At 31.6% G+C, this 23,466-nt stretch overlaps 1 protein-coding gene across 7 annotated transcripts in view; it reads right to left on the reverse strand.

Annotated features, from left to right (window-relative positions):
• Window positions 1–23,466, reverse strand: part of LOC124538691 — a 61,564-nt gene that overhangs the window by 36,362 nt on the left and 1,736 nt on the right. For 6 of the 7 annotated variants that reach the window (XR_006966991.1, XM_047115830.1, XM_047115828.1 and 3 more), the window contains exon 2: window positions 18,428–18,566. Coding sequence is in view for 5 of the 7 variants with exons in the window: in XM_047115830.1 (XP_046971786.1) it covers window positions 18,428–18,546 (119 nt within the window). In the remaining 2 variants the exon portion in view is untranslated. Of the gene's footprint in view, window positions 1–6,560; window positions 6,890–18,427; window positions 18,567–23,466 lie in introns of those variants that run through there. The other variant, XM_047115827.1, reaches the window with a different exon arrangement.

Below are 23,466 nucleotides of genomic sequence, written 5' to 3' on the forward strand. Positions count from 1 at the left end.
TGTTAATGTTAGTGAATTCAATGTAAAGCAACCAGTTTGGAAGGTACATTCTACCAATATGTACCGACAGGGAACTCCGTAGTTATTCTTTTTCATCATTATAATTACAAAGTTGATATCTGATATATGAATATTACTTTGAATTAATTCTGATATTTGTTTAAATTTTCCACAGCAGACTAAAGCTGTCTGTCATCCCGAGGAGGAGCCTTAGAGATCATACCACTACGTTCTGATGCAGGACCAAATTTCACGAATCACATACGATTTTCACTATGTTTCCGTCACCGACGAGCACAAAATGAATTATAAAATCAAATTGGAAAAAACATCGGAAACGCAGCGGTGCCTGCTAGGTATGCAAGCCACAATATTAATTTAAAATTTAAGTGTTTTAACCATAAGTTCTCAGCTCAAGGTGGCTTTTGAATCTACATATAACTTTAATGTGTCAAATTTAATTACAGAATTAATTCAACCTTTATCGTGTAAAATACGACAATGTTAAGTGATAAAAGAAAACCATATTTCCTATTTAATTAAGACAAATAAATATAAACCAGACAAATATAGTTTTAAATAATAATATTGAATTTATTTTGGTTAAATAAAGAAGTTTAAATTATCTAAACAAATTATTTCTACCGTAATCTTTTAATATCAGGCATCAGCATTTCGTTTTTTTTTTTTTACGTAACTTGATCCTTTAACAGTTCCCCAGAACCAATTCTAAACGAATTCCAAGAAGGATCGACCGACACAGTTTTGTTACAATAATAATAGTGAATAACTTTTCTTGTACATTTTCAATTTATACTAATACTATATCCAAATGCATAACTATTAGGTTTTATTTCAAAAGCAAGACCTATCAATAAAACAGTTTATTAACGTAATCGTTTTTTTATTTTCCTTTTTTTTAAGCGGGCAACATCACGTAAATCCTCTCGCCAGTATAGAGATGCAGTCGATAAACGAATTTCGCTCAATTTCCCGCACAAATGCAGGTGGAATTTAAAAAATGTTGATCGCTTTTAAAATTCAACACTCGTCTGTTTTAAGTAATGGATTATCTGTACTACAACATAGTTCCTGAAGTAAGCATGATCAAACAAAGAAGATTTTCCAGCTTTATATTATGACTGTATTTTGTTTTTACTTGGTAGAGTGTTTTTACGCAACCAACAACTTTGTTACTAAGTTGGGTACCAACTCGTCATAATAACTATATTATATAATGTAGGCTCAAAAGTCGTAACATATCAATGCCCAAAGTTGGAGAGGCATTTGCGACGTGGGGTATGGTTAAAATTTCTTACAGCTCAAATATCAGGACAGTGGTAAAGACTTATGATAATAAGATGATAATGGATCACATTTATTATAAGCTATGTAATAAGATATATCAATTAAATTTATAATCGCAGGAACTAGGAGTCCGACTCAAGGGTTCTCAAGGACTCTCAAACTCAATAAAGTTTAATGCGAATGTAACATAGAGAGTAGCTAAAGTAGCTATTAAATAAAAATGGATAAAATAATTAACTAAACAAAATATTACATTTAAATCTATAAAACATCGAATTTATAATGAGTTTCTAAAGTTTTAATAAAACATTTATATTTACAAATACATTGTGAAACGGAGAAACTCTAATCTAAAATCCATTAATTTTCTCTAAAAGACCGATGCAGCAAACTCCTTAAAAGCGAAGCTTTTGAAAATGTAGGGCGAGGAATGTAGGATTCTGTGTAATGAAGTTGTTAACTCCACACTCTAGTGTAGAATACTCCCGAGAGCATGTTTTATTAGTAAGTAGTACTTGCAGTACTACCAACCTTTTGTGTAAATTGCATACTTTAGCGGACTATGAGAAAATAATTTTCTCGTTAAAACTTACAACGTTGGTGCAGCTCTTACTTCTCTTGTACCTAACTCGCTTTCACGGCTAGAATGCTAAACTGAATTTGATACAATTTTTTATAAAACAAGTTTGAACCCCATAGTAAGACATAGACTATATTTTTTAAACCTAAAACCAAAAATCACAAATCTACATATAGTAGATTTTTCTGCTCACGAAGAAATATTCCGTTACAAAATAAAGTAGTAGTACGACTCTGTAAATATCCTGGGCTATGGCCCCCTCTCTTTTAGATGGAAAGATAAGGACATGTGGTAGATTTCAGTCCGACGCACGCAGGTTTCCGTCGATATTTTCTTTCACTGTCGAATTAGAATCGGATGACATTATTACAGAAGTCAGAATTTCGAGCTCAAACGAATAAAAAAACCATGGTAAATATCCAGTAATTAATAACAGTAATAATAAAAATAACCATGTTAATTTGAAATCGGATGACATGTATTATAAAACAAAAATCAAGCCTTATCAATTCACTGGTGCTTGTCAAAGTTTGATGTAACACTAATACTATATTGATGATAATTTTTGCCCATTTTGATGATATTTCATTTGTTATAAGTACGTTAAGATTAGACATATTTATTTGTCGAGCGAATGTGAACAGCGATGTGTACTTAACCACACTCTAAAATTCTTTGAGTGTACCTTTTTGAGGTTATACATATTTACAAAACTAATTTAGATAACTCCAGCAGTTTAGGCAAACAGGCAGTGTAGCTGCAGGCACAATGAATAACATCTTAGTTCCTAAGACTGATGGCTCAATGGCTATGTCAAGTATTGTTAGTATTTTTAACGGTGCTGATGTTTATTGGCAGTGATGACTTCACTGCTAATAAACATCAGCAGTCTGCTTATAATACCAGGTATTATTTTTCAATGTACTTTGGTTGTTCTTGTACTTCTAAGACAATACAATGAATCAAATTTTCACGCTCCTAACGTCTTTTTTTCAAACCAAAGTATTAGAAACTCGTTACCGTCTGGTTGACAATGGCTTACTACGAGTTTCTTTACAATTTCATTAACGCCTCCCATTCCTCATGTGTTGTGTTTGTCATGTGTGTATGAGTGAGGGAGATAACGTACCTTTAACTAACTACAAGACAGAGCAACGGATACTTTGGAAGTAGTTATCACAGAATTATCTCTTGTTTACAAGATTAAAGCATGAACAAAATACTTTTTGTTTATTTCATTTTAACACGTTTAGAAAGCACTTACGGCTTATAGTATTTTCTTTGAAATAAGAGGTATATTACTTGGAGTTAAATGTTAAAGTAATAGGTACAAAAATATATTCTAATATTACGTACATATCTGAAATTAAAAACATTTTGAATAAATAAAATTGAAAAGTATGTGTTAAGACATGTCATTTCTATGAATCTCTTGCTCTTAGTATAACTGTAGTTCCGAGACAACTTCTAAAGCCCTGTGTGCACAGGTGAAAAGTGTTACGCAAGCGAATACCGCAGCGGACGTATCGACCGGCCAGCAACTGCATAGCCTTATTGTGCTTTACTTGGTATCCAGTGTGAAGATTAATGACCAGTTATAAAGCTTTTGTAGTTTTCAGTTTGCGTGTAATAATACCAAAATAAAAAAAAATTATATGTAAAACCTACTTTTAAATTCTAAATTATTACACTTTTTAATAGCATTTGTCATTTTTATACGGATATTAAAAAGTGAAAATTTCAAAATAAGAACAAAGAAAACATTCAAACGAAACTTCAATGGCAACTTAAAATGATAAAGCAAAACAAGTTTTCTCACAAAACGAAGTTTTAAACAACATTTCAGAGCGCATTTTCTCTTCAAAATATACGATGATATGACACAAGTAAGCCTACTATGCAATGTTAAAATAATAACGTACTACAATATTCATAAAACGGTCTAGAACATGGAAATAAACCTTGATTGAATGAGTAATACGGAATTACATTCAACGTTGGTAAAAACAGGGGCATCAGCCACATTCCTGCCTCCTTTCACGCGTACCATAATAGCGATAAAATGTCAAACGATGGATCTGTTTTGCATCACTGATCTTTGTATTGAGTGAGACCTGTCTGCATTCTTAACGGCCCTACCGCAAAGGTTGAGAATTGGGAAAGACCATAACTTATAGGTATTTTTATTTATATTTTTCAGTTTCATTTAAATAAAAATAAATACAAGTATATGTGTATATGACATTATTAAAAATCTTTTTAAATTATTTTTCGGAAATGTTTTTTTAATTAAATGCTATATACTTCTTATGTTATTATTATGTCAGGACTCTTGTCTTCCACTAGCTAACTCATCCTTTCAAAGGGTACCTACATAGCAATACAAAGTACTGGGCCCTAAAATGGTCTTAGATAACCCTAAATGGGCCCACCCAAAGCCCTTTTCACCAAGGAAAATTTAAGAAACTCATTGCCACTATGGTTATTATTTTATAAATTATTTTTTATCTCTGGCTAGCATACGGATCATATTATATTTAGTAGTTTCACACTAATCCCTTTGTAAAAATCTTAGTCAGAGTCAGTTAAAACGAAACACATGTTACCAATTTCTTAATACAATTTTTAAATATTGACAAAACTAAACGTTAGAATAGTCACACATAATCATACGTGTGACTCATATTTCCCAGAACGAATAATATTACACTTATAATATTCAATATCTCAAGCTCGAATAGAATTCTCACTTCACACAGTTTTACGTAACGTAACAAGTTTAAAGAAAGTTTAAATTGAAATATGTACTCGCATTTTTATCTCAACTCGTATAAATCTTTCTCTATATCCAATGCTGAAATATATCGACGTACGGTATGCTTACGATTTATTTGACATACATTTTCTCGATTTATTAAAATGAAACTCGATATTTTTTTTAAAAAAAGTACTTCATCAAAAACGAATCCTATGTAATATCTATAAGTTTTATATAAAGAATGATATTGAATAAAGAATAGTTAAATTAAAAAATGTCATTTTGAGATAAGAAGTTCTAATGTCTTTGATCGTTTCCGATGTGAGCGCGTCAGGGCACTCACCCTGAAGCTCGCAAACCAACTGATACACCTCGTCAAGACTGCCCAGTTAATCCTTCCAACCGTCATGAGCATAAATTGTATGAATATTATAATAACATTAGAAACTAATGCCTTGTGAGAGATTAAGGGTTAAGAATGTTTATTGGATTACTCGTTACTTCTTTGTTCATGTATATTATACCTTCGAAACGAAAATATCAAGTATGCATTCGACGTATATATTCTGTATATAAATATATAATCTACAAGATATATAAGGTCAGATTGTTGACAAATCGACGTAACCACATTGACTGTTAAAGGTGCTGTTTTTACTAATTTGCTTTTAATGGGAGAACTACTTTAAATTATGAACAATGACCAAAATGAGTATACTCAACAAGTGCTTCAAATCAATGCTCGAAGGAACCATTGATGAGTCAGCTTTGTACAAAGGTTTGAGGCAAAAAAATCCGCTTTGCGGAAAGGTTCGACTACCTGCATGTCTTCCACTAAGGCCGATCGCAAACTATTATTTGTCTTTGCTTCTATATTATATTTATTACAAACGTTAGATTAAAAAGTAAACTTTCATATGATTCTAGAAAAAGATCAGATTTAATTTATGATGAATTATATCTTGTGTTTCAAGTTACCTTAACCAAGTATAATTAAGAAATGCGGCTTTATTACTAAGTTTTGTTAAAGGGGTGTTTTCGAATCAATGTTGTCTCAGTCTTTCCAATGCTAAATCACTTATGAAAGAAAGGGATAATTATTTTTTTACATTACTATTCATATCAATCAGAAAAGCTACTTGATATTTTTATTTTCCAATGAAAATGTCATTGAGAAATTAACGAAATAGCACAAAGTGTATTCATAAATATTTACTCGATGTCAATGACACATCGGTTTTGATGATACTTTATATCCTATTCTTCTCGTTTTCGGCAGCTGATCTGTCATAACGGTGACTCATTCGAAATAATTAAAAAACCATTAAGATTTATAGATTATTGAACCGCGTCGTAATATTAAACTACATAGCGACAGTTTTGATATAATTATATCAAATATATAATTAACTATACGCTGTTGTTACGTTTTGATAGTTTCCTTGAGTTGTTTTATTACATTATGAAAACAAATAACTTTATTAACCAAGAATACGTTAAATATGATTAAATTATCAACAAATTTTGTATCTACGGTTTGTTATTAATAAAGCAGTTTATATATGAAATTCTGTTTGATTGAGTCTGGCTTCTAAATAGGGAAGACACTAATTAAAAACTAAATATAAAAGTCAAATCAAATCCACCTGTTGAGGGGCGCACCTGGCCCTTAAATTAACATGAGGGTGGCATCCTTTGATACAAAACATTCTTCCGCCCGCTCAAATATTTAAACTTAGCGTGACCGAGGAGAATTATAGGACGTCGGTTGGTTTAAATAGCACCTTAAGCGACTGTCGTACCTTTATCAAGAGGAATAACTTTTTTTTTATATATAATATACCTACACGTTCATAATTATAGTTGTGTAAACTAGTCGGGCTAGCGACTAGTACAATATCCGGTTTCTCATACCTTTTTCGCTGGTGGCATCAGATCCTCGAGCCAGAGTACCGCTTTGTTTAGATATCCTGCTACACGATGTACTTAAATCAATCCACAATACACTTTACACAAAACATAAAAACTTTGGTTAAGCTCTAATGTAATTAAATTAAGGTTCACTTCATTTTAATATTAAGAGCACTTATAATATTCTATCTTCTATAACGTATTTTTGTATTTCCTTTATGTTATAATTCAAAAAATTTCACTAATATTTTTTTTGTTGTCGGTGATAAGAGCGTAAAATTTCAACAAAGCCGCGTGTATCGTGAACGTAAGCGACCGTCAGCCGTCGACTGGTAAAGTAGTAACGTACCTACACAAGTCTAGCGTCGGGCGCGTACACCATCGGGTGGGAGGAAGGCAACGAGATAGAAATATAAAACGCATCCAAGAAAGAAAGAGACAAAAGCGAACGTCATCACCGGTACACGAGTAACATCTATAATGCAACTAATGAAAATTGTCTTTAAAACCTATAAAAACACTCAACGCCTAGTGTATCTACATTTTTACATCGTAATACCGGTTTTACCTGTGCTCGGCCGCGTGCCGATAAGGTAATTTGAATTCCATCGGAGTGAAAAAGATGGAGGTTTCTGACGGAGGCTTTAACGGACACAACGAACAATATGTCAAAGGGATTCATGGCTAGAAATAAAACGTTAATTTGAATAATGGAAATTTTAACGGTTACTAAAGATCGCATGGCCCTAAACCTGACTGACCGGGTTATTCGAACAGATGATTCGCGGGACATACGAACATCAGATAATGTACCATTAATTAAATAGTTGTAATAGATGTTTGGAGAAATTGTCTACTTTCTAATTGCTCGATTGGCAGCGCGTAATAAAACCATAAGATCTGTTAACAAACAAAACAAACCCTACGCCAAACAGTGTCAGAGATTGAATAACCGTTCGGGTATCGGTTATTATCATCGGTGATTCAGACGTACTATCTTGTTTGGCTTTCTTATTGGTGGACAACGAAGCTTTACTTTTACCAATTAGCTAGGTTGCGCACGCTCAGCCGACGACAACGGCGGCTTTGTTTTACAAAAACAAGTGAAAAGCATGTTAAAAGTCCTCAATATCGACACACTTCCGTCATTTTCTATTGTTTCCATTGCTTTATAGATTTCGCTTTCCCGCTGTACTGTTTCGTTTTAAGAATCATAAGGTTCACTTGTTATTTAAACTAAATTGAATTCAAGAAACTATATAAAATATACGCCTTCATTTCAAAAATCGTAATATTATCAAATAATAATAATATTGTATATGATTAAGAAATGTCTTATTAAAAATTTAAATGTGTTAATAATAATTAAAAATTATCATATACGTCAAAAATACTATAACACTCTAATAATGAAATATCTCTAACCTAAGTGACAAGATGTATGTATATATCTATTACCTGACTAATAACATATTTATGTTGCAACAAAATATACTATATTAAATATCTTTAAAATGAACAAGTACTAGAATGGCTATGTTACGTAACTCAGATTAAGTAATTCCAAAAATTCATAAATTCAAATTCAAATATCTTTATTCAACATAGGAGTACGCATTACACTTTCTCATAGATAGTCAATATTCTAACCAGCTGTGCGGAAATAAACACTTCAGCACTGAGAAGAAACTCAGACTTTTTTTTTTCAGATGTTTATGATTACAAGTTTATTTTTTATAACGGCCTGTATTATTTAAAAATACTTCTAGTATAATATAAAATTTAATTACAATTACCTCGTAATGTTTTTGTACCTAATTGACTTTTTAAAAAGTAAGTTTATAAAAGGCATAGAAGGAACATCTAAAAAGGATGAATATTAGCCTTGTAACAGTTTTGGCAAACCGAATTCTCTGCAGTGTTTAAAAGCTGTTTATTATATGGTTGAGCTAAATGCAGGCACATTAACCTTCATCTTGCGAATAGCAACTGAACAAATAAACTGCAGCCATTTCCCTGCTCTAAATCAACATAGTGGCTCTAATCGTATTTCGGCTTGTAATTTGTAATAAAATCGAAAATGGATAACGCCAAAACGGACGTCGGAAAAGGAAATATTTTTTTTTATTTATTTTGCATCACAATACATGAACTCTGAAAAGAGGTATTTTAAACTAGTCCGTTTAATATCGAAACCTACACATTTTAAATTCCACAACATTGCAGGACTAAACATGAATTAAAATTTATAGTATTCTTATTGCCCAATATAATTAAAATCTTTAAAAATGGCTTGCTGTCATGTAATCTAAGCAGTTACCTTTACAAACATTGTCGCTGAAAAAAAATTAAAGCATAACTCGACCACTAATGCCCTACCAATCATAGAACCTAAGTTATAATGAGTATTAATATTTAAAATAGATAGAGCACCATGAAAAACATCTAAAATTTGATGAATAAAAAGTTTAGCAAATGGTATTCAAGAATGAACGAATAATACAATGTGAACCACTTCTTTATAAGTTCCGGATCCAAAGATTTCTAGTATCTACCTAAAATGACTAACGCGGAGGTCTATCAGCAATTATTAGTCACATTGAATGAAACGAAATAAATTTAATATGATCCATTATTTCGACCACAACCAACATATTAAGGAAACATTAACTCACTAACAATACGTATAATATATTACCAAATTCAAGAGTCAAGAGTAACAGCTAAATTATGATGTTATAAGAACATTTTGGGAACACTTACTTCCTATACTTAAGCTTATATTTTATCTAAACAGGCACTCAGAACATTCCATCGCTCAACAACTTGGTTCCCTTGAAAGTTCGTTGAGTGATTACTCAGATGAGCTTCGGTCATAGTTCAATATTTATGAAGCTAACGATAAAGTTTGAACACACACAACATTATATTACAAGATATAATAATAAAAAATAATCACCATGTTAAAGCTGATTTGAATCAAAACGTATTGTGTGCGAATATTAAATATATGCATTTGACCTTGGAGCTGTCGGTTATATATCGTTATATGTTTTAGGCATAGCGAGAATTTTCATTCCATCGAATCATTCAATTGAACTAAAAAATGTCGTTATGTGTTTAAGATTTTTATACTTTACAGACGTAAATTAGTAAGGTACCCTATAAAATATCCCAGAGTTGGAGCTTCTTTTACTTTTAAATAAGATAGAAACTTATTCCTTCAATTCGGACGGTGGATATTTAATTATTTCCTCACGATGTTTTCCTTCAGCGCTAAGTACGCTGAGCTATAATCACAAATTTAGTGCTCGACAAGATTAAAATCCTGAATCTACGATTAAGATTAAGGTGTTCAAATTAATGGGCCCTCTCATATCATTCTAATGAATCCGATTAGAACATTACAAAAGATTGTTTCTTTTACGGGTAACTATAAATTTGTATTTATTCATAGTATGTTAACATACCGGTCATCGGATGATCATTGTATGTGCACTAGGAATAAGGATAAGCTTATAACGCCAAGTTTCCGACTCCGCAAAGTCAATAAATCCTTCTTGGGGCAAGGTATCCGTTTCTATAATAAAATTCCGCAGAAATTTTTAACTTTGCCTTTTAGTAAATTCGAATCGTTTGTAAAAAATACACTTGAATAAAGTTTATTTTGATTTTTTTTTTTTTGATTTTTGATTTAGCAATGATAAGATAAGATAAAGATAAAGATATTGAGATATGTTACGTGGAATGACGTGAAACCTATAAAATCAACGTGAATCTAATAAGTGAAGGGAACGAAAGTAGCGATCTACGCCAGATGTCGCCGCGTGCTTCGAATGGTTTAAGACAGTGGAAATCGAATCCACAGCTGACCTCTTTCCGCGATGAATAGTAATAACCCTACTTGGACACATCGCACGACTCGAACACATATCATGAGTCCATCAGCTTAGCAGGCTGTACGTGATTTCGAATTCGTCATCAGATTTCTCATTGACAAGCATTAAGTGTAATCGATTTCCTATTAACTGATATAATTCACGTGTTTCAAATACTCGGAGACAAACAATTTATTGTTCGATTCCATTAATGGATTGCGGTTGTGTATTTAATGGATAAAGTAATATAGATAGCATATATAATTATGTTTAAATCAACGAAAATTATAGATGACTGGTTGTAAAGAAGTTCTGTTTTGTATTAAATAATATCATGAAGCAAATTAACAAGAAATGAGAGTAATTGATTCAATAATAAAAATAGTTATCAAAGAAACAACAATAATTTTATTACTTAATAATTAATTTTATTATTCCATTATGAAGATAAAATATATTTTAAAAAGGGGGGTATGAGTTTATTGTCTAACAATACATAAATTTGTTACTAGTGTTCGCGCGCGGTTTCACTCGAGTGTTAGTGTGTTGGTTGTCATGTGTTAGGCATAAAAGTAGCCTTTCTTGGAGTTCAAGTGTTCTTCATACCAAATTTAGGGAAAAAAGCGACAGACAGACAGACAGAATTACTTTCATATTTACAATATTAATATAGATGAATTAGCTGATACTACTTTCGCGTAGTCTAAAGTGAAAGATTTTTGTCAGTGTCTGAAGTGAAAGATGCGATGAAGAAATTTCAAAAACAATAAATTCTTCATTCATATGTAGTATATTTATTTAACACCAAATCTCTATGCAGTATTTCAAAAGCTAAACTTAAACAAAATCACCGTCAATATCATAAATAAATGATTTCTGACACCACTTTCATTATGTTTACAGTTCATCATGTAGAGAACGAAGTAGGCGTCGAAATAGACAAAAAAAAATAGACGGCGAAGTGATTTAGACATGTCCGCTCCGTGATGGCGGATCCGTAGCCTACGCTCTTCCTGAAAAACTCTCTTCTCGAGTTATGACTTTTTAAGTTTAGTGAAACCAGAGCGCAGATTATACAAACAAATTGTCAATTTGTCATAATCGAATCGAAACAGAATCATTGCCGGCTGCCGTTTTCCTATTCCACTAGCGGCCAGTGTTTCGGTCGAAAGTAGATCGGAATACAATCGAGTTTGAATCATAAATGATTTAAATAAGTATAATTGACCCTGACAGATACGATTAGGCTAAGATTAATGTTACCAGGAATAGTCTAGAATCGAAATAGTAGAATGGGCCCCAATAACGCTTAAGAATAATCAACATTTACAACAAAAGCTTTTAGCGATTAGACCCATTTGATTATAAAAAGTGAATCTGAACTGAAGGTTACCAGTTAGAGCACCAGTGAATTTTCACGTGCTTCATTTGTGTTTGTAATAAATCTTGTATTCGACGGAATAGAAAACCATAAAAAAGACAACACCCCCACTGATTCATCGTAGTAAAATAACCTCCAGATCTTTTCCCAATAGGAAAGCTTAGCCCAGCTGTGGGTTGTACCCAGGCTATTACTTCCCCTTTTTACGGATAAGTAGTATTAAAATGTTTTATTTCGTTACTATGTCTGTATTTAGAACCACTTCCGACATGTAATTTTAGATACGTGCAAACGTGCCTAAATCTAGATTCAGACTCCTCGAATCGAATGCGTAAGAATGCAACTTTGTACTTGAGATAAACCAAAGAGTTCGACGTTAAACCATTACACGGTGTTGATTTAAATTATTATAATGTAACAAATTATTTCAAATTACACTCATTGTATTTTACTTTATTTGTATATAGAATTTATTTACAGTAGGAGCTGATAATTTTTACACTCTCTATAAAGAATTAACAAAATTAAATTCTTAAATGTATACAAATATGAATTAAGACTAGTTATTGTATAAATCTAGACCGCGTGGAATGGTGGCAAGAATGCTAGATGATAATTATATTTATTTATATACTTAGATCATATCTACTGAATGACAAAAGTCAATATTATAGTTTTTAACTTTTCAAAGTCGTTATGTGTACATACATTCCAATATTATTAAGCGGAGTAATTAATTTGTTTGCCCACATTAAATTACCTGTTTATATTTAAAAAAAATATTTAAATTGTAATTTTAAGAAATTTGTTTGCATAAGACTATTCATTCATTTAAAAAAGATTTAACTACAAGACAGCAGCAACCATTAATGTGAACTACTTCGGCAAACAGTTCGAAATTACTCATCATGATTATAAGAACCGGTAAGTATATAAGATCTGATTTAGAACGAGTCAAACAGCTTGCCGCAGCTTCTAGCAGCATTTCAAATAATAATCATATCCCAATAAAGTTAAATGATATTAAATTATATAATAATGTATTGCCACGCAAATAAGTAATTAAAATATAGCATTCTTGTTTTATTTCGATTATTTTTACGGTATAGGTTTGCGGACGAGTATATGGGTCACCTGAAGGTAAATGGTCACCATCACCCATAGACGATGACGCTGTAAGAAATAGTTATTCCTTACATTGTCAATGTGCCACCAACCTTGGGCTAAGATATTATGTCCCTTGTGCCTGTAGTTACACTGGCTCGTTCACCCTTCAAACCGGGACACAACAATACTGAGTACTGTTTGCTATTTGGCGGTATAATAACTGATGAGTGGGTGGTATCTAAACAGATGGGCTTGCACAAAGCCCTACCAAGTAAAATAAATAAATTTGAGACAACATCACATACATTACTCTGATCCCAATGTAAGTAGCTGAAGCACTTGTGTTATGGAAATCAGAAGTAACGACGGTACCACAGACACCCAGACCCAAGACAACATAGAAAACTAATGATAATCTACATCGACTCGGCCGGGAATCGAACCCGGGACCTCAGAGTGGCGTACCCATGAAAACCGGTGTACACACCACTCGACCATGGAGGTCGTCGAAATAAAAATATTACAACAATTATAAGATTTAATTAATATTAAATATCTAATTAAGATTGTCGTTACTTTAATCATAACAATATTAATCATTTAATAGATCATAAAAAGATTTGAATATAGATTTGTATGCCTGTCGCAACTGACAGTCCCTGAATGTCAAGTTCTACGCTCCTCAAACTATGTCACCCAAATACCAGAGGGATTTGAATCCATTCCAAATATTAAATTAACTTTCATTGATCTATATAGCGTAAATGGGTACAACTGTAATAATAAACGTTATTTTTAATTAAACGACTTAAATAAAAACGACAAGGTTCCAAAATCGTCGCAATTTTTTTTATTATTAAATAATGTAATGTGATTTTTGTTTTAAATACTGGACTAGGAAATGAAATGGTCTAAAATTCAGTTTAGTCCAATTGATTGAGATTAATGGGTCAGAAGTGAAGAGTCAGATCACAGGATAGAACTGTACTACTGTGATGTACTCAATACATTGTAAGAAATCTTAGGCTACATATGCCTTCCAGCCTCCACATAGGGCTGGTTTGGCCAGCCCGCTGTGGATCAGTGTGAGGGAATAAGCTCTGACTTTCAAGAAATTGGAGACTGATCTGTACAACTAAATATAACACAGCAAACATAGACTATTTGCTGTGTTATATTTAGTTGCACAGAATATATATAAAATTATAAATATACCTATAATACTAGCTAAAGCAGCGGCTTGATCCGCTGTTTCATCTTGTGGTGAAAATGTTTCAAACACTTGTTCACAACTCTTTATCACCAACATTATCCATAAAGGGTGAAAAAAGAGCTTATGTCCTACCTCGGGCTTCAACTTTGATTCACACCACGTTTCTTTAAAATCGATTCAGACGTTAAAAGAAAGACAGACTTTCTTTATTATTTATAATGTTCTTACAATTTAAATGCACATATACACAATACATTTAGTTTAAAACTATACAGTTCCAAACTAAAATTAAAAACAGGTGTTCTAAATATATATTATGTAAGGGGAAGTTTTTCTTGCGCTAACAATCTGTCTAGACTTTTCATTAGGCCAAGTTTCCGTTCGAAATATTTCACAGCAACTCGTTTCTGAATTTACATAAAACCTCTTTAAAACGCAGTAATCGTTTCTTATAGTTTTTAATTTTTATTTTATCATTCAGTCATTCATTATAACTCTTATATGACAAGGAATGCTTATTTCTATGTAACGATAGTTTGAAGAATGAATTTCTACGAACAACTTTACCAAAACCTATTAAGGTAATCCCTTAAATAATACGGGAAATTATCGGCTCGCTTAACCTTCATTTATTTATAATCCTATTACAAGTTTACTACACAAAACTATTTTAGTGGAGGTAATTAGCGAATAACCATAAAGAATGGTACGTGTGAACGTATTACATTTTATCGAGTTGTTTAATTTACATCTGAGATTGTCTAAGTTAACAGTTTTAACGGTATATTTAAAATATGTACAAATAAACCAACACAATTATTATTCCGGGCCCAGACCGGAAATTGGAGGTTCAATCTCGCGCTAGCAACACCAAACGTTTTTGCATTAAATCTGTAGTTATAATAATCTCTTTCTCGACGATGAAGAATAGTATGTGATGAAACCTACAACCAATAAAAATCTGCTACATCAAATTAAATGAAATGAAATCAACATCCGGCACTAAACCAGCGTTTTGGAATAATTTCTCAAAAATCCCCTCGAAATAAAAAGAGGCCCTAGCCTAGCCCAGCTGTTAAAGGCTTATATAATGATACTTTACCTTTTATTTAATTTTATCAATATAAATAATATATAAAAAAAGTATTTAACTTTAAATTATAATCCCTATTTTTATCCTCATCTCTAAAACCTTCAAAACGTAAGCGCAACGCAAAAAGTTTGCTTCAAAAATACTTATCCCAAATCTATTCAAACAAAATCAAACGTCGTTTCTACGAAACATCTAAACGACAGTACAGTCTCGTGCCATTGCAATAATTTACCCGCTTTTGTTCTTCCGTAACAATAGGTATTCAAAAGAATATTTTATTCAAATCGCTGGAAGCAAACAGGTGTCAAATTAAATGATACGAGACGCCTTCTCAGGTTGAATGCAAAAATTTTCAGACTGATATTTCCATCCAATGCATTAGAGGCTTCGATTCAAGATTCGACTTCGATTTGAAAATCTATTTATATGACGATGCTAAAAGTACTTGACGCATGTTCATTCGATATGTTGTACCTCACTACCACGAAACCATTTTATTTAATTTTTAAGTCACTGTTGGTTGTACCAGTGTAATAATAATTATCAGATTCAATTAAAATTACACATTAAATACCATTATATAACGACATAATCTCTTAGAATATAAACTTTGTTTTGAATGATATCGAGTGGAAAAGTTTAATGAATTTTTCTGTTTATCTTATTTTTTACTTCTTTAACTAATAATATTTATAAAAAATGTGTTGTTTACAGTTACAAAAGAACACATTTTTTAGCAAAACACAAAGTGAATATTGGAGAATTCCAGCAAAAAGAATCTATTTGTCTGCTTATTAGAGCATCACACAGATTCTAATAAACGTATTTTGATGAACTTTCACTTCCAATCTCATAATGACCTACATTAGGGTATCCGTTGAATCTTGACGTAACAACAAAGTTACTATAAAGTAGCAAAAAGTACACTTAAAATAATACATTCATCAATTGGTAGTAGGGCTTTGTGCAACCCGTCAAATATTCTACCGACAAGCAGAAATACTACTTATTGTTGTGTTTTATTAGTTAGTGCGACACAAGGCACATCACTTTTTAGATCCCAAGCACATTGCCGATTTAAGGGATATTTAATATTTCTTACAAGGGTTTCTATCAGGTGTGCCATTTGCAACCCTTTCTACCTATTTTAACCATATAGTAGTAGGAAATTAAGAAAGTATTAACAAATTTATAGTGTCTGTAATATTAAAATAACCACATTTCTAGCCTATGACTTTCACTGGCAAAAAACTGATGTAATAAGAAGTAACTTAAGCTGCAACAATTAACTTTTCTGTTAAATTCAAACACGATTGAAGTCGCGGGCACAGCTAGCTAAAAATATACTATTGGCCATTCTCTATTACATATATACGTCAACATTACATATTTGCATGGCATTCAATTTTTAATAATAGTCACGGACTTTTTATTAAATTTACATGAAATATTAAATTTAATCTCAGCGGGTGGCAGATAATAAGTGTTTTAATTACGGGCAAAGAGCACGCGCCGACCGTGCCATTACTCTTTCCGTCACCATTTTAGTAGCAATTTTGCTAACGAACTTGTTTACTCTGTATGAAACAAGCACCTGTTTTCATAATATGTATTTCAAGGGGTGTTAAATTAAATAATGCTGTCTTCTTCTTTCTAATGTCAAATTAATGATAACAAAAAAGATGTATCAACGTTTCACCGAATAAAAATGTTTACAAGTAAAGCTGTCAGTTTAATAAACTTATTTTATTTCAGAAGCACAAAAGACCTCATTCTACTTTTTTCAACAACATTCGACGTCGAAATAATCGATGTTAATGAAACGCGATATCATTGGTCGAATTTGTATGTTAATTATAATATTGAGAAATATAATAAAATAAAAATAAATTTATTGACATGAAAAGTTAACATAGTCGCAAAACATCCAGTGGTTCCGCATTAGGCACGCATGTCTTGCGGGTACCAGCTACCGGTTACGTTACATGTTACCATTTCCGTAACATTGGGAGTAAAATCAAAATTGATATAAGTGATTAAATCGAATAATGTTGTATATTGTATTAAAAAATGTATAGGTATTCCTCTAGAACTGTTTATAGTACACAATTAAGCTGAACTATTTTTTATTTTTTTTGTAGTATAGGTTGGCGGACGAGCATATGGGCCACGTGATGGTAAGTGGTCACTATCACCCATAGACAATGACGCTGTAAAAATATTAACTAATAACTATCTTTACAACGTCAATGTGCCACCAACCTTGGGAACGAAGATGTTATTGTACACAACAATACTGAGTACTGTTATTTGGCGGAAGAATAACTGATGAGTGGGTGGTACCTACCCAAACGGGCAACCACAAAGCCCTACCACCAAGTGAAGTTATCATATCACAAGGCATACGAAAATGTAAGGTGTGTTTATTTGCATTCATTATTTTATTGATACAGGCTATAAGTGTCCGACTCGTTTTATCAAAAGTTTACTAATAAGGTTGTTTAGAAGATATCGTTTTTCACCGATAAGGCTGACTTTGAACGTCATATTACATTATAATATAATTAGTTTCGTACTACCGGGAATTTGCATTCGCTTTTATTATTAAACTATAATGCTCTGTGCCCTTTTTTGCCTTTTATTTTAGATCTGAGCGAAGAATTAATCATTTATGCATACAACTACAATATACAATCCCTAGAGTCGTAAGAAGAATTATACAATCTTTTCAAATAAGTGAGCTTCGTAGCGCTATTTTAATCGCAATTTATTTTCAGCATCCGATTATAAACCACTACCACTTCATTACTATTACAATTCATACAACCTTTTAATACAAGTATACTGATACCAAAGGCACTTAAAACTTTATATTAGTACCTACCATTTTGTGTTCATTTATTATATTATATGTAAATAACTTAAGTTTCTGTAATTACCTATAGTCAAAAGCGCAGTTCATTTATTTCACAAATGTTTGTATGTTTTAAAATATTTTAATTTCAGCTACAATTTATATTATACTATTAAACTAATAAATAACAAAAAATATAAAATATAAAATAAATTTAAATTATTTTACAATGCTTTTGGATTATCTATATTTAAGATCTACAAGCAAAAACAAATGAACAACTCATATGGATATCGTCTTATTTGCTTACCTAATTAAGTAATTAATTGAATAACAAAACTTACCACTCCCACAGATGTACGAGACAATCGAACATGACGCAGCCGTGCTCCGCGCTCATACAGGATGCTGGAGCCGCCGCCATGTTGTAATCCTCCCGCTCCAAATTCACCGCGAGATTCATTTAGCACGGTATACAGAACACTGCAAAAAGAAAAGAGATTAATAATTTTTGTTATTTATTAATTTCCTTAGATTTTAGTTATTATTTGATAAAATACGTTATTAAATAAAGACAACAGATTAATTATCCAAAAGTTTTTTTTAAATATTTTATGACATTTTTATATTGCCTCGGAATGGGTTGAAGATTTTTTTTTGAAAAGAAATTCCTAGCAACACTTTGTAATTTTGGGAATTGGAAAATTCCAATTCTTTGCCTCGGGTAATCGGCCGTTGTTCCTGCATCTGAACTCTTTCCTGTTCTGTCGGATTTGCTGTCGAATCGGATTATGTTACCGAAGAAATAGTGCAAAAATGTAAACCGTAATATTGCCTATGCATTTATCTAGTCTCCCATGAGAATTGCCTTAGGCGAAATCTCAAGCACAGTTCCAAAAACAACTACAATAACAAGAATGATGAAATTACGTGATTGAAAATTTATGCAAAACTGACCATCAATTGCCAGCTCTTGTTAATATAATAATAAAAAGCTTTGTCGTGTAAGTTGTAACGTAGGTGGAAAATGGAGATTTGCAATATGCAAAGTTGTTTAATATTAACAAGCGAAGCGAATATCTACCTAATAATTTGGCTTGTGTACACAACGTAGACAATGCTTGAAGAAAATAAAAATGAAAATTGTCTTTATAATTGTTATGTTTACAAAGCTATCGTGAAATCGTTATATTATGCTATTCTTCAAATTCATGGTCGTCAAAATCAAAATCAAAAATGAAAATATACATTATTCAAGCATGCTTTTACATTTTGAACCGTCATTTATCAACTATTTTAAGTTAAGCTACCGCCGGTTCGGAAAGTAGATTCTACTGAGAAGTGTAAATCCGATGATACAAAACTAACCAGTTTTTAAACTATTGAATTATACATTACATCTTATATGAAGTAAAGTAAATTTTGATGCGGTTTGCTTCAAAGACAGAGTAATTCAAGAGGAAAGTTATTGTATATAACACATGGACAATATAGAAAAGAAACAAAAAAATCTGTAGTATATTTAGTATCAGCATTGCACCCGTGCGATGACGGGGCGGGTCACTAGTTACAAATATGTAAGAATCCAATAAAGATTTAAAGACCAATATATCATTTTAGAACGTTCTATAAATAGCAATTTAATGCTATTATTGCTACCCCCATAGTAACTGTATTCCCTTAGCATTGGACCTATACTTATTAATGAATGAACCAGCGCGACACACAGTTCAAAGATATTAAATATTCAGCTACAGTTTGTAATAGTCGAAGAGCCGAACATTCATTCGTATGTTAAGTACAGTATGTATAGTTTCATGTTGGAACGAATACAATAGAAGCGCTGTAATTCAGTTCGACCTCGAAATGTTACTCCCATAGAAGATTTACTGAAAAACCAAAAGCTTCACAATGTGTTACAATATAAATGATTTTTGAAATGCCCCATACATTTCAGATATTACCAGATACAGACTCTAAGATAAGTAAAACACAGACAAAGAGGAATATTTACAATTTATATAGAAGTATCGTTTTTATAATTCGTAACTTTACACTTAAAAATAAAGAAAAATATATAATGAAAACGGATGGACAGCTTTAAATGTTCTGTTATAGGAAACTAGTATGTGGACAATCGTCGACTACAAAACTTCGACCTACATGCCAGTGCTAGACTAATAATTGTAGGAGAGACAGTATCGATTTTCACGTGTTTCTTTACACACGATAATTTGTAACCTATAAATGATTTTATACTATTACTCTAGATATTGAAGTTAAATTTACTTGAAAGAAAATCGCTATCTTTTTGAAATAGAGGATATTATATTGTTTAAATAATAAAACATAGGTATAATACTTCGAAATTAGCTCTCTATATATTGTGAAACCTCTGAAGAGAAGAAGAAATGCAAAAACATGAAATTAGTGAGTTTTCGGTTTGAAAATAATCGTAAAATGAAGGTTTCATCTCACTCAGAATGTCGCGATGTGTAAATAAACATTAATACTCGATAAATCTGCACAACTTTTCATTATTTATAAAAGATTATTCATTGAGCTCATCGTTTTTTTTCTTAAGTACCATAGCCACGTATTTCCTCTGAAAGGAACTAAGCTTATACACGTATAGCAGGAGAGGCGTGAAGAGGTCACTTGTAACGCTTTCTTTAATTGAAGATACTCTTCGCGTACGGATACTTAAAAAAAGTAAATTAAGTTTACAGCTTTTAATCTCATAATATAAATATTATAAAATTAAATAATTAATTAAATATTTACTGTGTTTTATTGTAAACTAGCGATTCGCCCCGGCTTCGCACGGTTACAATGCTGATACTAAATATCCTACAGAATGTATTACAATGTCAACTGTTTTTCTGTCATTTTTTAGTATATTGTCCATGTCTATATACAAAAACCTTCCTTACAAATCACTCTATCTATTAAAAAAACCACGTCAAAGCACACATAGGGACAGATAAACTATTTAATGATAATTATTATAACCTTACACGTAAAAATAGTTATTTCATTATCAACTCACTGATTAATCATGAAGTCTCAGAAACTATAACGTATAAAAATTAAAAAAATGTCAGGCATAGGGCATAGACATCCGTTAAGAACCGATTTTACGAAACTTACCCTGTACCCACCTTACAAAAAAAGGGGTTTGAAATTATGTGTTTAATAAATTTTGCAGATTCAAGTAGTAATGTATAATTTAAAGTGAAGAATATACTGTCCTTTTAAGATAAAGCTACATTTTTATGAAAAACTTATATTGCATGTTATTTTTATCAGCTCGTTATCTCCTTATCAACTGGGCAACTGCTCTCTGTACTCTTTTTTCATAATTCCCTATTTTCTGCAATGCAAAACTAGTCCTTCTGGAAGGAGTTAAGAGGAGTCAAGAAAGACTCATCTAAACACCTCTATCGATGTCATTAGCCACTTCTTTTTTGGGTCATACATCTAAAATCCCAGGTAATTGATAAAACCATTTATATAACATTGTTAAACGCTAAACGAAGATACAATTACACAATTATTTCATAAAATACAATTAGTGGCATAATTGTTAACGTTCTAATCATTTGGAAAACATTAGTGGGGACATAATATGCGGTTATTCAGAGTGGAAAATCGCCCACACAGACGCTGAGTGAATATGACAACGTTAAATGTTCAGAAAAGCAGCTAAAGCCGTGAAACTATTTTCGCAAACACGAATTGTTTTATGGTATAAAATTGCATACCCTTGAACAAACATTCGTGTAAAAATGTAATCCATAAATTCTCTTTATATCGTGAACAACACTGAAGTATGTTGTTATTTATTACGCACAAAAATTTATATTGAAAAAATAAATTATATTTTAATAATTTTCTAAAAATATTATAGCAGTATTGGGAACAGTTAAATCTTATTCTTTATTTTTTCTTTTTTATAATTGAGGATTCAAAGCGAGGCAATCACCAATTATTTTCATGTACTAAGTCATCTTATACTTAGCGGTGAAGAAAACCAGAAGAAAAGGTAAGTGCATACTTAAAGTCACACTAAACACTACAATTCTATGACATTCAATATCATCTAAAAACTGTGAAATAGATCATATTTTTATGTAACATCAGCAATACTCAAATATTGCCAGCAATGCAGAGAAGATAATTGCAATTACTTTTTTGGCACGGATTGATGCAACCTGTTAAAGGTACTTGGTATGCTGGTGTGTCCTCTGTAAAAATGAGGCGATCACCACTGTCCTGTCACGTGCTTTTTCCACACTGTTTCACCAACGTTATGTAGTCGATAATCTTTTTCAATAAAGGTGATTCGACATAGTTTAAATGTAGCATCGATAAAATAAAACATAAAACCATCAATCCTCAAATTGTTGAATGTATTTGGTACATTACATTACATACATGAAAACTAATTTTGTTAATAACAATAAAAACTTATTTCCTAGGTTAGTATTTTAATTATTTTTCTATGCCTCTTGAAATGGCACAGCAATAGTTGACATATACACAATCCAGTCAGTCATAATAAATGCTGTTGGTGCTACCCCGTAGTCTTTGTAACACATCTTTTACATACATGGTAGCAAAACATATGTATGTATATATATATATATATATATTATAGTATATGACATTAAAAATTATTATTACGTTTGCGTAATAATAATTTCATAAGATCATAAATATCATAAAGTAAATAAAGATTGATAATGTAGAAGGTACTTAATTCGGTGTGATCGGTTTTACGAATTTTGCCGATGCTGCATCTAAATTGCGTCTTAAAATATGAGTTATCTAACCTAAGAAGATTTTTACAAGCCGCACCAGTAAATCCTGATATTAACGCTTTCAAATAAACATACAAATATTTCTGCACATTTCAATAATAGTGTAGATATGGTTACTATACCTATTGCCTCCCACGCTTCAAGTAATGTTTTATACAATAAAACTTGAAGTCACAATCATTAATCTATTGCTGTGATTGTTGTGTTGTTAAAAACCCATTGGACTTATTAGGGCAATGACAATTACTCGAATGTCGTGTAAGGTAACTGTTATCAGATGATCGGGGCGTACCGCGAGTGAAAGTGTCCCTACTATCAGATAATTACCTAGGGTGACCATGATTTACTCATCATATATTTTCTATTCGAATAATCCTTAACTTTACTAATACATCTTGCTTACATTAATTCTCAGATAAAAAACTATACCTTTATTTTATTATTTAAGATAGCGAATAAACTACCAGATAAAAAAATTTAATGACAGATGAAAGCAAAAGAATGTAATAGGTTTACGCTAAGTGTGTTTTAAACATCATATTTGCTTCCTATTTACTAGA

This window comes from Vanessa cardui, chromosome 21 (assembly GCF_905220365.1).
Source record: "Vanessa cardui chromosome 21, ilVanCard2.1, whole genome shotgun sequence".
Lineage (NCBI taxonomy): Eukaryota > Metazoa > Arthropoda > Insecta > Lepidoptera > Nymphalidae > Vanessa > Vanessa cardui.